Source organism: Mustela nigripes, chromosome 2, assembly GCF_022355385.1.
Source record: "Mustela nigripes isolate SB6536 chromosome 2, MUSNIG.SB6536, whole genome shotgun sequence".
Lineage (NCBI taxonomy): Eukaryota > Metazoa > Chordata > Mammalia > Carnivora > Mustelidae > Mustela > Mustela nigripes.
The window spans coordinates 163,392,179-163,407,227 of NC_081558.1; the positions used below are offsets into that span (position 1 = coordinate 163,392,179).

Below are 15,049 nucleotides of genomic sequence, written 5' to 3' on the forward strand. Positions count from 1 at the left end.
GAGTCAATTATGGTTTGTCTCCCTCCCAATCCCATCTTGTTTCATTTATTCTTCTCCCACCCCCTTAAGCCCCCATGTTGCATCACCACTTCCTCATATCAGGGAGATCATATGATAGTTGTCTTTCTCCACTTGACTTATTTCGCTAAGCATGATACGCTCTAGTTCCATCCACATCATCACAAATGGCAAGATTTCATTTCTTTTGATGGCTACATAGTATTCCATTGTGTATATATACCACCTCTTTATCCATTCATCTGTTGATGGACATCTAGGTTCTTTCCATAGTTTGGCTATTGTGGAAATTGCTGCTATAAACATTCAGGTGCACGTGTCCCTTTGGATCACTACATTTGTATCTTTAGGGTAAATACCCAGTAGTGCAATTGCTGCGTGATAGGGTAGCTCTATTTTCAAGATTTTGAGGAACCTCCAAGCTATTTTCCACAGTGGTTGCACCAGCTTGCATTCCCACCAACAGTGTAGGAGGGTTCCCCTTTCTCTACATCCTCACCAGCATCTGTCATTTCCTGACTTGTTAATTTTAACCATTCTGACTGGTGTGAGGTGATATCTCATTGTGGTTTTGATTTGTATTTCCCTGATGCTGAGTGATGTGGAGTACTTTTTCATGTGTCTGTTGGCCATCTGAATGTCTTCCTTGCAGAAATGTCTGTTCATGTCTTCTGCCCATTTCTTGACTGGATTATTTGTTCTTTGGGTGTTGAGTTTGCTAAGTTCTTTATAGATTTTGGACACTGTGCAGATATTTAAAAAAAAAAATCCGATGGCCAGATCATTGTTGACAGATGTATTTTAAGAGTTTGGCAGCAGAGTCTCTGTATTTGCTACAAAAGATTTGCCCTCCAGTGTCTAGCTCAGAATGTGGCAGTTTCTGGGGCTAAGGAAAGACATATGAATTAAGGAAGGTGTAGATGGAACCATCTTCCTGTCTCAGAATGAAGTCCTTTGCCAGTTATACCTTCTTTACTCTGTAGGGGCATCTTTCACAAGAGGCTGATTCCAGCTCAGGAAATTCATCAGACAGTTCTGAATCTCTAGGGCCACTCACAGGGTGTTCGTGGTACGTCACAAAAGCTGGGAGCCATCTGGCACAGCTGATGAGTCTCCAGTGTCTGTGTCTGTGCTTTGTGGTAGCCAGAAACGAAACCCCACCACACAGAAACAACAGCTATAAGCGCTCTGTTTCAGCATCAGTCCTACATGACAATGAAGTGAAAAGATGACTCTGTAGCCTCAAGAGCAGGTGAAAAAAAAAAAAAAAAAAAAAGGAAGGAAAATAAGTAACCTGCATAGCCAGTCAGTCCCTAAATGCTGCATTTGCCCTAAATACACATCAGTTTTCCAGCTCCTAACAGAAATTGTTTTTTAAGAGTAAACTGCAGTGGTATTGTAAGAATGTGATTTCAGATGATCAAAGTTGCCTTAATTTCAAAAGTAGGCCATTTCTTAGTTTTCCTGGTTGATGATGTTATTTATGAACTCTGTATGAACTTGTATAATGCTCTGATTGTTGCTAACACTATCAGAAATGTCACAGGCAGAGACAGCTCCTTTACAAGAGGCAAACCAGAGCTTCCCTAAAGGTTATGGAGGAAAAAATGTCTATACTCACTCTCCACAGCATAATTCATCAGGTCACCAGCAGACTTACAATAGACACAGAGATAGCATGTGATACAGCCCCTGACCCTAAGGACGATCTTATGAACTTAAGGAACTTATGAACCTGAATATTCAAGTGCCAGTATGTGGACTACCAACAACCATGCACCAATTAAGACAAAGGTATAAACAATACATATCAGAGATCCTGAGATCCAGAGATCCAGAGAGATGTCATATGTATATATATATTATGTATATATATATTATGTATACACACACACACACACACACACACACACATATATATATATATATACACATATTTAATTCATATATATGATCCTTGCTCTAAAGGAGCAGGAAAATTGGAAGAGAATTTTATAAAACCACGTGTTAACATTACTTTACAGAAAGTTGACAGACTCTGTGCTCTGACAGACCAACCCAGGTTCAAAGTTAGACCTACAGCCCCCTCGTCAGTTGTATCAACTTGTAGTCTTCTGGTTTTTTAATATATAAAATAGAAATAATCTTACTCTCAAGGTTTTTATGAGAACAAATGTGATGATTTGTGACAGAATGAAATAATGAAAATAATTATTTGTGTTATGAAAAACATTTTAAAAAAACATTTTCTGTGATTCTGAAGAGGGAAAATTCAGCCTTTATTGGTTGGTCCAGGACATGGGAATAAAGAATGAAAATTGAGAGACTGAAATTGCAGCAAAGGGAGAGCTAGAGGGGTGTGTGTAAGGATTTGGGGAAAGGAGGAAGGTCATCCCAGAAGCCAAAAAACATGGTGCTGCAGAATTGGAGAGGCTGGAGGGGGTGGTGTGGGGAGAGAGCTCAGCAGGCAGCCAGAATCAAAGATGTAGAAATAGAGGTGGTTCATGGTGACCTGAAATAGATTTTTGCTGGATGTAACCTTGCATTTGGCAATGCAGTCTTCAGTACGTTATGCATATTTATTAATGCTTTGTAGAATTGGATTTGTTTGGGGGAGATGGACCCAAGTTTTGAATTCTGCTCTGAAGTATCCTGGAAGAATTGAAGCTGCTGTAAGATTTCAGGCTTATCTGGGTTGCAGAGATAAGATGATTGGCCATTACTAATAACAAAGAACTGTAATTTACTATTAGTTTTTCAGAGAAGGGAAGAAATCAATATGGGCTGGAGTAACTAAAAAGGACATTTTGGAAAGAGTAGGACTTACACTTGTCTTAAAAGAGGGAAGGACAGAGAGGCATACCACCTAGAGAGTGAAGGCAAAAGTATATACGGTGCTTGTAGGGGATTTTTGAGGATAGCCTTCTGTTATAGCAGAGGGGCTTTGTTAAGAAGTACTGAAAACATGTTCATGTAACTTAGAAGGGCTTTGGAAACCAGATTCAGAGTTTGTACTTGAGGTAGGAAGCAGTCAGGACCTGTGGGAAGGTTTTGAGAAGAAATCTTTGATCATGGAGATTTTGTTTAGGAAGATGAACCAGGTTGTGGTAATGCTGTTGTCCTGGGCAGAGGAGAAGCTGAAGACCCAAAAATCAAGTAGGATCTGCTGCCTAAAGACTGGAGTGTAAGGATGACAAGGAACATGGAACCATTTGGAGGGAAGCAGAGCAGACGCTAGAGAGGAGCACGTTAGATGAGGCAGGGAGAGCAGTTTGGAGATGGCAGCTGGGAATGACAGGCTGTTTCAGACAGGAAGAGAAGAGCTGACAGGGGATCCGAGTTGGCACATGTGGGACTGAAGATCTGAAGTTCCAGCAGAACGTCAGCTGGAAGTAAACTGGAGCACAGGTGGAAAGTTAGGGTTGGTGATGCTCATCAGGCCATTGTTTGGATAAAGTTGATGGTTGGACCCCTGAGATTTTAATAGGTTCATTGAGGAATTAAGTGTGGACAGAAAAATAAAGATCCTGGGAGATTTGGGACACAGAAAGTTCTAGAAATCAAGGGAAGAATAAACAGCGGGAGACTTCTTCCTGCTTCCTTGTAAATGGCACCACCGTTCACAGCCACTCAGGCCCCAGCCCAGGAGGCATCCTGAATTCCTCTCCTCCTTCCACACCTGGCACTCAACCTGGCAGCCAGTCCTGCCCACTCACTCTTTGAACCTATACCCCGTATTTCCTTTTCCACAGCTTCCACCCTAGTGAATTCACCAACATCCCTTGTCAGGGCTGTAGCAATAGCTCTATAAATGATCTCATTGCTTCTCTTGGCATCCACCGTCTAAAAATCTGATGACGGCATCCGAAAGATAGGTCATGCCATTCTCCTACTCAGGACCCGCCAGTGGCTTCTGCTCACATTTGGAGCAGAATCCAACATTCTTGCTGTGCCCTTCAAGGCCCTAGGTGACCTGGCCTGACCTCTTTTTAGTTCTCATCCCCTACCACTCATCCCTTCATTCACTTCTCTGTAGCCACCCTGATCTTCTTTGGCCTCCAACACCCCAAGCTTATTTTGCTTCCCTGACTTTTCCTTTGCTGTTTGTAATGCCTAGATTCCACTCCCCCTATCCCTCAGCAACGTGTACATCTGGCCAGGACTTTCTGTGATTCTGTACGTATACTGAGTGAGTGTCGGGTTCTGTTGTAGATCCTGGAGATATAGCAGGAAGATAATAGATGATACTCCCTGTCTTCGTGGTCCTTCCATTCCAGTGGGGGTACCAGACCCCAAATAAGACAAATAAGTAAACTGTGTTGTAGGGTAGGTGGTGGCAAGTGGTCATGAGGAAAGGAAAGCAGAGGAAAGGGGTAGAAAGTGTTAGTGTTGGGTATGGTGAGGGTGAATGAGTACAATTCTGTAGCAAGACTTGGTATTCTTCATCAGAACAATGCTTGACCCATACTGGAACTCAGTTTTAGGGAATAAATTTATGAAAGAGAGAGAGGAGCCCAGAACGTAACATTCACTGTGGAAGAGTGAAAACAGAAAGGACCTTTGAATTTGGCAGGAAGTTGTTACTGGTCTGGTAGCCTTTCGGGGTCCTTGGTAATAATAGAGGCTTACGGTAGAGATAGTGGGGCAAAGAAATAGCAAGAAAGAAAGCAGATACAGTGATAGAAACCAGTTCTTAAGCATTCCTAACAACAGCTGAATTAGAGAAGAGTTACGCAGCTGACTGTGGTATGTTCTTTCCCTTCTCTCTAACTTATTTATGATTTATTTAGCCTCTTAAATAGATATTTCACAAAATTGAGCATGTGGTATTATATTCATCTGTTGAATCCCTTGGAGAACCGACAAATCCCGCTCTGCTCATTGTTAACATAATTTTAATTAAGGTGTCTAAAACCCCAAGTGAAGAGTTGACTATAATCTCCTTTACTGAGTGGGAGGTGTTATCTGTTTCATGACTGAGGTAAAATCTTAGGAAAGAGATATCCCTCAACTGCAGAGTATGAAACACAGTTAAGCCTAAGAGACTGAAGAACACTTCTCTAATGAAACGAAGTAATGTATATGAAAGAGCTTTGTAAGCAGTATCAAAATATACAAGTAGTGTCGTCGAAAAGACAGCCCTATGTCTTGTTTCAGCTTGAAAGTATTCAGACCTTCAAAGCCACAAATGTATTGTGATGGAGGAGAGCATCCAATGAACTCAGTAATTCAGTGTTATTTAAAAGGGAACACTGTAGCGGTGAGTTGTTTATCCAGAATCTTTTAAACATCTCTATGCCAAAGAATAAAGAAAATACGGGAAAGGAAAAGAAGGTAATCTCTCCTGCAATATAGATGGGAAAGCTTTGCGTGAGTACCATTTTTGGAGTGAGAGGACACACCTGACCTTCATGGAAACAGCCTCTATAAGGCACGGCTCCAAGCAGACAACTAAACAATAAAATGCAAAAACAATTTCTTGAGGCTGTGCTAATAACGCCACCAACAAAAGTTCCCCATGGGGAGTGCTGTCATTTTGGTTAATCTTGGATGCTACCCTCTTGTCTGATTTTTATCACAAGGATGAGTTACCAAAGAAAGAAACACATTCTGAGCTGGATCATCATGGATTACAACAAAGCGGTTGTAACTAAAGGATTAAATAGCTCCTGTCGTCAGTTTATCTTGTGGTTGCTGTTAACTGCTGTGGGAAATAGTCTATGCTGCTTATAAACTGTTCAAAATATATGAAATTAGAGGCATTCAAAAAGGCACACACGTTTCCTGTATGTATGAGCATAGTAGGAAAAAAATGTAAGTTTGATGATACATCAGAGAGAAATAAGATGTACATCGGAAGGTCATTTTGCAAAATGAACTTTAAAAAATATATGTGTTTTATTTACTCCTGGGGCAGGACTTTATTTATAGTACAAGTAAAAAACTAATCTGAAATGGACAAAACAGCTTAGTATCAGTTTTTTTCCCTAAGATTTTATTCATTTGAGAGAGATGTGTGTGTGTATGTGTGCGCAGAAGAGCAAGGTGAGGGGCAGAGGAAGAAGCAGACTCCTCACTGAACAGGGAGCCCAACGTGGGGCTTGATCCCAGGATCCTGAGATCGGGACCTGAACCAAAGGCAGAACACTTAACCGACCAAGCCACCCAGCATTAGTTTTATTTATTTCCCTTTCCCTAACAAGACTTTTCTTGTTATGGCTTTGAGTGAAACAGAAGCAGCAATGATGGAGAGCCTTACAGGTCTTTTGTTGCTAGGCTACATGTGTGCCCATTTAACCTGCTTCCTGAGGAGTGGTTTCTAGAATGCCATGTAAAATATATGCTTGTGTTTCCTGGGAGGGGAGAAATATATGCTTCTCCCTCTCACATTTGTTTAGCAGGGCACAGCGGGCTTGATAGGTTATGGGTGGGGCGCCTGGGTGGCTCAGTGGGTTAAATAAAGCCTTTGCCTTCAGCTCAGGTCATGATCTCAGGGTCCTGGGATTGAGCCCCACATCGGACTCTCTGCTCAACAGGGAGCCTGCTTCCTCCTCTCCCTCTCTCTGCCTGCCTCTCTGCCTACTTGTGCTCTCTGTCTGTCAAATAAATAAATAAAATCTTAAAAATAAAAAAAAAAAAAGAGGTGATGGGTACAGACACAGTGGGCAAGCCCCAGAGAACCTACAACACCTTCCACCAGGTCATAGAAGTGGGGCACGCAGTTGTATCTCAACACATGTTGAAGGGTCTTCAGATCAAGGAGCTCTTGCCTTACCCCTGCCTTCTCCATTGCTGGTTTTCACTTCCTGTTCCCTCACCTTCTCACAGATTTGCAGAATACATGAAGGGAACATTCTAGGTCTGTTTTCCTGAAGGGCATGAACTAATTCTCTCTCTGATCTAAAGAAGTATGTTTCCAAAATGTAAGTTTATTTTGTGTGAGCCTTGCAAAATGGGTCTTCAGGCTTCCCAAAGCAATGGTAGACATGGTTTCTGGATGGCACACTCCTCCTCCTCCCCCAACCCCCACTTCCTCCCACCTGTCCCAGACATCATACACACACACATACACCCTCTCACTCTCAGGTGCCAACAACTCTCCTGGCTCCTGTGTTCAGCACATTAAGGCTCTGTGACCCCTTTTAGCCAGATTTCCTTGGATTTTATCAAAAGTCAAGATGTCCCCATCTTGTCCCCTGGTTGGCCTGGTGCATTCTCCATCCCTGTCTTCTCCCCGATCATGCTGTGGGCCTCAGGCCCCAGATCCCAACCTCCCCAAGGATTTCATTGCACTGATGTTGAGCTCATGCTCTGTGTCTGCTGTATCGACCACAGATGTGATAAGCTTCCTTAGAACAGCAGAGGCTTCATGGTTGCTCCTGGTGAATCAAATACTTGTCTCATTTGTTAGAGTCATTGTTACATCCACACATGATATGGATTTTTAAAAATACCTGTACAAATATTGATAGAAGTATTCAGGTCCTGATAAAGAAATGGTAAAAGTAAGTACGACAACTATGATGTAACCATCATGTTCTACAATGTGCATGATTGTCTCCCATCATAACATGTGCATAACTGTGCCTCTGGCCTCTCTCTCTGATATGGACACTGATACTCAGGTCATCTCTCACACTATAATGTATCCTATATTTTTGTGCAGCTTTAAGTAAACAGCTTATTTTTCAGGTTTTAGATAAAAATGACACTGAGGTCTCATTGAAACAAGAAAAAAAGGAAGTTTCTCTTATGAAAAAAGGTAAAAGAATAATTCCGTTTACCTCTATTAGCTGTGATGTTTGAGTTGTTTTCAGTGTGACTTATGAGGCACATGTGATGTGGGATGTAGATCAGAAGTTTGATAGCAGTTTGGACTTTTAAAAGTTAAAATGTGTTGTTCCAGAAGTGGGAAGATGGGTGGGTGGAGAGTGAGCCTCCAATGTCCTGTGTTTCAGAGGAGCCAAGAAACCCTTCCTTCCCAAGGAGAGTCCTCCCAGCACTGCCACACGCTGCCTGACATCTCCAGCAGCAGACTTGGGCCACACTCTCCATTGAATTCTGTTTAGAAGTTTGCAGTAGATTGATAAGAGCTCTTTAATTCAGACTGTGTTTTGAAAATTATAATAGTTCTCTGTCTTCAGTTTTGTAGTCCTTTTCCTGCTTTTCCTGATTCCCCTTAGACTAGTTCACCAAACACATCCATTAGTTCCTTTATCCTCATGGGACGTCCTTTGTCTCAAGTGAGAGACTTGAACTTTAAAAAAAAAAAAAAATTACAGTTGCCATCTTTTAATATTCCATCCAAAAACTGTTATGCTGGATAGAGAAGCTGGAAGCAAACCAGACTCAGAAGATTATGTTTTCTTAGCATCCATTCATTAACCCCTTTATTATGTGTTAAATTATTATTATACCATTCTCTCTCTTGTTTTAATATTCTACCATTGGACCTGAGAACCAAGCCCATTATCTTCATGGTTCTGCTCTTATTCTGATATAAGTTCTAAAGCTTTTCTTAGCTTCTTTCACAAGCCTCAGATCCTTTTGGCTTCACCCTTCCTAGTCCTTGAATCAGTTCATGGCTTCACTCTGTGGTCACTAGCAATCCCTGCATACTTTGTTGCTCAGGTAACCTAATCAGCTGTCCATGCACATCTTGATATTTGAACCCATTAGTGAGGTCCCTAAGAAATCACAGTTTTTAAAATCTCTCTTCTTAATTAGGGTAATTTGCAATTCCACAATCAAGATTTCTTTTGTAAGGCTCTTTTAATCTTAAAGCCTGTCTTTCCTAGAAGTTTCAAAGTATTAAAATGATTTCAAGTATGTGCCTGTTGGATTTCCAAATCATAATGGAAAAATTGTTAATACAATTTTGGTCCTAAAATTAATATTTAATTTCAAATATTCATCCAGGGTTTGAAAAGAACAAATTGTGAAATAATTTCAAATGACTGTACTTATAGATTAGTTGGCCATTGGGCTAAAAAAAACTTCATTTTGTCTGCAAGCCGGTGAGTAAAACCAGTGGCACCTGCAGTATGCTTAGAAAACCTCTTTTTGTGTTTTCTCTTTCCTATTTACTTAAAGGAGGCAGATCCTCAGCCGTTCACCCACCATCTAAAACTTCCTTTGTTGCTATGTTGTTCCACTTGGCCTTTGATGGCCCTTATCTCGTTGGCAAGGGTTTACTTGGTGGAATAAGATATTTGGACAGTTACCACAATGAATTCTGGAGACAGGTGGAAGAAAGACACATTGGCTTATTGCATATACTGCCTCCAAGTCACTCTTAAAACCAATCCAAGGAGTCAGAGCATTTCTGTGAACTATAAATGAATCACTCACCTCTCTGAACATAAAATAATGAAGTTCCTTCAGTAAGTAGGTCAACTAGATGACTGTAGGTCTCTTTCTGCTTTAAATTTCAACTCTCTACTAGAGAAATGTTTGGGGTCAGGGTGTGTTAGGATGTTTTTGAACCGGAACCTAAAATGGAATAGAGTGGGATTCTAGGGGGGAGACAGGAGGTTGTCTGGGCAGAGGCCTATAAGAGAAGGGAACACCAAGCAGTCACCCTATGCACACCAGTTGCAGGTAATAAACATCATGAAAAAGAACTTAACAAAAACACAAGTTACAAAGGCTCTTGGATTACTATATATACCACCTATACTTTATTAAAAGGCTATTGTAAGTTGTATTAAGAATATATTGGTCCATTTTTACAAGAGGATGTCTGGAACACAAATCCAAATTATAATAATTTTATATTTATAATATTTATAAATATATTAATAATATATAATAATGAATAAACTGCTGACACTTCTTTCATTTCACATTATCGTGTGATCATCAAAATGTGATTGTCTTCATTTTGTCTGTCTTTTGAAGAAAAACAAGAGCCGAGCAGTGATACTCTGGAAATAAAGAGAAACTCTTCATTGCCTAACCGGGAAAGGTGAGTGTACTGCAATTACACACATTCCAAGTGAGTGCAATTATACTGTTGCAAAGTAATTATCAATGTTTAAATACAAGAAGAAAGAAAATAATAGCAACAAGCAAAGGCAATTAAGAATGGAACCAAATTTACAAAGGAGACAAGAAAGAATAGAATACGGCTAGGTTTCTTACCTTTTTCCTGAACCTTTTAATTTTCTTTTGTGAAGATTTGAGGATAATGAAGTGGAACAGGCTTAACTTCCTACTCACAGTGAGCAACTAATTCAAATTACTCTAATGTAGTGAAAGAACTGAAAATGTCACATGTGTATAAGGTGTGAATATGCAATCAGAAACCTGTTTTTTTGTGTGGCTCATTATCTTATTGTTACACGTGTATGTAATTATGATAATCATTGCATGCTAGAATTTTCTTGACATGAGACTTTTGTCACTTTTAACATAAAATCAGCTGAATAATTTGGATGCCCAATAAAACAGAAAGGACATTTCCAAGGAAGTGAGCTCTTACCCTCACTTAGACTTGTCAAAGGTGCTTCCCAGGCATTTAGACCCTGTGACTGTGAATCCAAATCGTGGACCCTTTTTGCATAGGAGCACATTGAATTGAGTGTCGGAGAAAAACAGAGAGTTGTTTTATTTTCTGCATTTGCTGACAGAGGATTCCCTCTGAGACTCAGACCCTCTCACTTCACTGTTCTACTCAGAAGCCTTTCATGGCCCCATCACTTGTGAGATAAGTTACAAACTCCTCAGCACGGTGGAAGTCCCTTTCACTCCTGGTCCTTCCTGGAGCCCCCACTTTGCTTCCCAGAGTTTCTGAGTTGCTTTGAGTTCTGTTTTTATCACATTTCCATCTCTGTCCATGCTGCTTCCTTTGCCCTCTGCAAGCTGTACACCAGTCTATAACTCTTTCCTTCAAGTTCGGGTTTAAGTGTTCTCTTCTCTGGGACCCCCAACTCTCGCAGGCAGACTCAGAGTTTCAGAGAGCCACTAATGCAGTGATCAGAGCAGTCATAACTCCTTCAACTTCAATAATTATCTGTTAGGGGCGCCTGGGTGACTCAGTCGGTTAAGCGATTGCCTTCGGCTGAGGATCCCAGGGCCCTGGGATTGAGCCCCGCATCGGACTCCTTATTTAGCGGGGAGTCTGCTTTTCTCTGGAGTTCTGTGATCTCTCTCACTTTCACTGTCTCTCAATAAAATCTTTAAAAAAAATAATTACCTGTCAAATATCAGCTGTATTCTGACACGATGGGTGAGCAACACCATTGTCAAGTGGAATTGGTCCTCTGAACATCTGTCTTCCCATAAGGATGGGGACCAGATATTTTCTTCTTCATAATTCCAGGTGTCTGAGCAGTCTTCCCATAGCCATAGCACCTTTATCCACAATAGCCTGTCCCACTCCTGACAAGGCACAGTATCAGATCTTAGCATCCTGCTTGTTTTTTTTTCAGAGCACTTACTACTATTTTAAAGTATCTTATTGAGTAGTCTCTCTCTCTATCTCTCTCTCTATCTCTCTCTCTTTTTTTTTTAGTGTGTTACATTCTAGCTTGCTTACTTTCTGTCTTTTCACTAGAAGCTAATTCACTCCATAAGAGCAGGGCTGTCTTGACCACTTCTGTGTCATTAGCATCCAGAATAGCAGCTGACGCAGAGCTGGTATATTTGTTAATTGACTAAATGATGCAGTTTTCCCCCTATGCTGTCACTAGACCACTTTATGGATAATGGTTTAGCCTAGAGTTCTTTATTAGAACTTGACTCATAGAAGAATCTTATCAAATTCATTAATAGTAGTAGTGATGATAAAGATCATAATAACAGTAATAATTCGGCACTATTTACTGAACACTTATTAAGTGTAAGAGTTGGGCTGAATTCTTCGTGTGTCTTGTTTAATCCTCAGCACAGCTCTGTGAGGTTGGCGTTATTACTATCTGGCAGGAAGAGAAATGGGTTCGGAGAGGACTCTCTGTGCTCAGGTGTAGTGTACTTTACCTTTTACCTCCAGTGCATGACTTTTCAGCATCCCAAAAAATGATAAAAAAAAAAATTTAGAGGACTACCATAATAAAATTTCAGCATAAAGGAAGTTATACTTAATAAGCTTCAGATAGTCTGTAAGTATTCTTTAAGAGACAAGCATTTTGTTATAATCCTCTTATCCTTAAATAAAATATCAGTCGAAGTTAGAATTAATGCCAAAAAGCTGCTGACAGTAGAAACACATTCTATTTGATATAAACTCTTGTCCAATTTTTAAATAACCCATACAATATAAACATAAAACTCTCCAGAGCTATGGTCTTAATATTACCATGAAAGGATTACAAAAACCCCCTCCTTATATGACAAACAAATTCCTATGTGATCTGACCCCTACCTGCCCACACAGCTTTGTCTCCCAAATTACAAGTCCCCCAGCCCTCTTGAATGTGTTTTGTTCTCACAGTACTGAAAACCTTGGGTCTCATTGACACAGTGCACTATTCTGAGTGTCCTCATTGTGAGTTATTCTCCGCACTACAGCTAGTTACCCTTTTAAAACACACAGCAGATCACCTTGCTTCCATGAGAGAAACCGGTCAGTGGTAGTGCCTGCTCTACTTAGAGTAAACGCCAGTTCCTGCCCCCTGGCCACAGGCCCCAGCCCTCCCCTCCCCGGTGCCTCACTTTCCCACACACTCCGCCCCAGTGGTCCTGCTTCATCTCTACCCAGGATCATTACATGTCCCCTGGAACACTCTTTTTCCTACAGATTTTGACTAAATAGTTCTTTCAACTGATGTTACCCTTTTTTGTTTTATTTCTGTATGTACCTTCCCTCAGGCTAACATAGAACTTTGGTTTAAAAGACTCTTTCAGCAAAGAAAGCAAATGTTATGGGACTACTCTAGTTAAGGATGCATTACTGCCAATTCTGTTTAATTGTAGCTCCCCCAAAAATCTTGAAACAAGATTTGTCGGGAGTAAATAGTCATTTTTCTAGTTGAGAATTGATTTTCTTTAACTCCCTAAATGACAGTTTTTAGCATGACATTTATGGCCTTGCTCTCATCTATTGTATATTAACATTTTATTTGTCATCTATTAATGTTTCTGAATTTGTTGGTACCTAATAAATTATAAGTCTGAAATTATAAGTCTCGGCTTGTTTTTGCACAGTGCCCAGGTGGAAGGTTTAAGTCCACGTTCGGGACACGGCGCCAGCTTCTCTATGAGGGGTAGTTGTCACGTTGTGGATTTACCAACAAAATCTTCTCCAAGCACATCTGTTAAGGAAACTGTAAGAAAACTGGTGTCGAATTTAAGGTAAAAATATTTGCTAGCCTATTTCCATTTGCTTTGTGGCACTTTCTAAGCCATGACAACACCTCATCTTTTTTTTTTTCCTCCTCCAGTGGAGTGGTAAAGTTATCAAGAAGATTCCGTAGAATGACTGTATGATTTATCTCCTAACTATGCCGCTACAGACACACCATGGGATTAAATGTCTCTTGAAATAGAACTACAGTTGCTAACTGCCCATGTCACGTGGTCTGTCACGTGGTCTGGCAGTATGGGAAATGTTAGTTCTCTCCTGGATGTTATGAAAAATTCTTACTGAACTTCTTCCTCCCTTTCTCCGTTCCTTCATCTTTCATTTTTTATTTATTTTGTTATTGCCTGATGAAGACCTTCATGATATTTGTAATAGCCTTCTGGGAAGTCTCCTTTTGTAGCTTTAGATAAGAAACTTATCAAGGGAAAGTGAGTTTTACTTTCTGGTTCAGTGTAGAAGGTGAACATTTGTGGGCAGGGTCAATGAGGGACTTAGACATCTGAATCTCATTTCTCAAAGTATATAGAGAGAGATGGGATAAAGTCCAGGACTCAGAATTTTTCCAACTAGGGACCTATGATAGGAGGCTTTACAATCAAGCCAAAGAAGTTAGTATACGGAAGAGTGCTCTAAAATATGTAACATAGGGAGGGAAGGGGGTGGGAGCAGGAACACCACAGAATTAGTGGAGCCAGTGGTTTGGTTAAGGTTCATAGCCTAGAGTGGCCTGCCTTGTAAAGTAAGAGGCTTTCGGGTAAGGCAAACCCACCACATGTCCTGGCTAGAATAGTATTTTTCATGAGGACAGTGACTTTGACTTTCTGATTGATGAATGACTGCAAAAACTTCCTGAAGAAGAGAGTTGGCAAAGAATGGAATTAGAAAGTTGGCAAAGAGAAAGGTAGTGGTGGGGCATCCGTATAGGGAGCTACAACTTCGACTCAAGCCCAGGCTTTGGTCTTGTGTGGAAGGAGACTGCAAATTCAACTAAGACTTGAACTAAGACTTGAACTCACTTCTACAATAGTCATAGGCCTTATGGAAATTTCTGCAGCAACATCCAGGGTTGCGAGCCTCTGCACACATGGGCATGAAGGTCACCCCTATCCCTTAGAAACACACTCCTAGCATCTGTCCTGCCCTAGGAGAAAAGAGGAGGAACTCTTGGTTATGGAGTAGGCAGATCTGCTTGGACTTTGCATTGGGGCACATCTTCACTAATGATACCAGGGATCCAGAGATAAGTTGTTGGCCAAGAAATGAAGCCAGAGTACTACGTTTCTGAACACTTAAGTTGTTTTTGCTTGTTTGTGTGTGTGTGTGTATGTGTTACTGATAGTATATATTTAGTGGGAGATACATATCTTTTTTATTAACATATAATGCATTATTTGCCCTAGAGGTATAGGTCTGTGAATCATCAGACTTACACATTTCACAGCACCCACCATAGCACATACCCTCCCCAGTGTCCAACACCCAGCTACCCTATCCCTACCCCCAATTCCCCAGGAACCCGCAGTTTGTTTCCTGAGATTAAGAGTCTCTCATGGTTTGTCTCTCTCCTGATCCCATTTTGTTTCTTTTTTCCTTTCCTACCCCCCCACAACTTCCTTCCTACCCCCCCCACAACCTCCCTCCCTCCCGCCCTGCCCTCAAATTCCTCATATCACATTGACTGATTTGCGGATGTTGAACCAACCTTGCAGCCCTGGAATAAATCCCACT

The 15,049-nt window shown here is 40.8% G+C and overlaps 1 protein-coding gene across 1 annotated transcript in view; it reads left to right on the forward strand.

Moving 5' to 3' along the window:
• Positions 1 to 15,049, forward strand: part of MORC1 (MORC family CW-type zinc finger 1) — a 189,148-nt gene that overhangs the window by 151,351 nt on the left and 22,748 nt on the right. Inside the window, exons 21-23 of the mRNA XM_059388362.1 lie at positions 7,711 to 7,780; positions 9,919 to 9,985; positions 13,165 to 13,311. Of these exons, the coding sequence (XP_059244345.1) occupies positions 7,711 to 7,780; positions 9,919 to 9,985; positions 13,165 to 13,311 (284 nt within the window). The remainder of the gene's footprint in view (positions 1 to 7,710; positions 7,781 to 9,918; positions 9,986 to 13,164; positions 13,312 to 15,049) is intronic.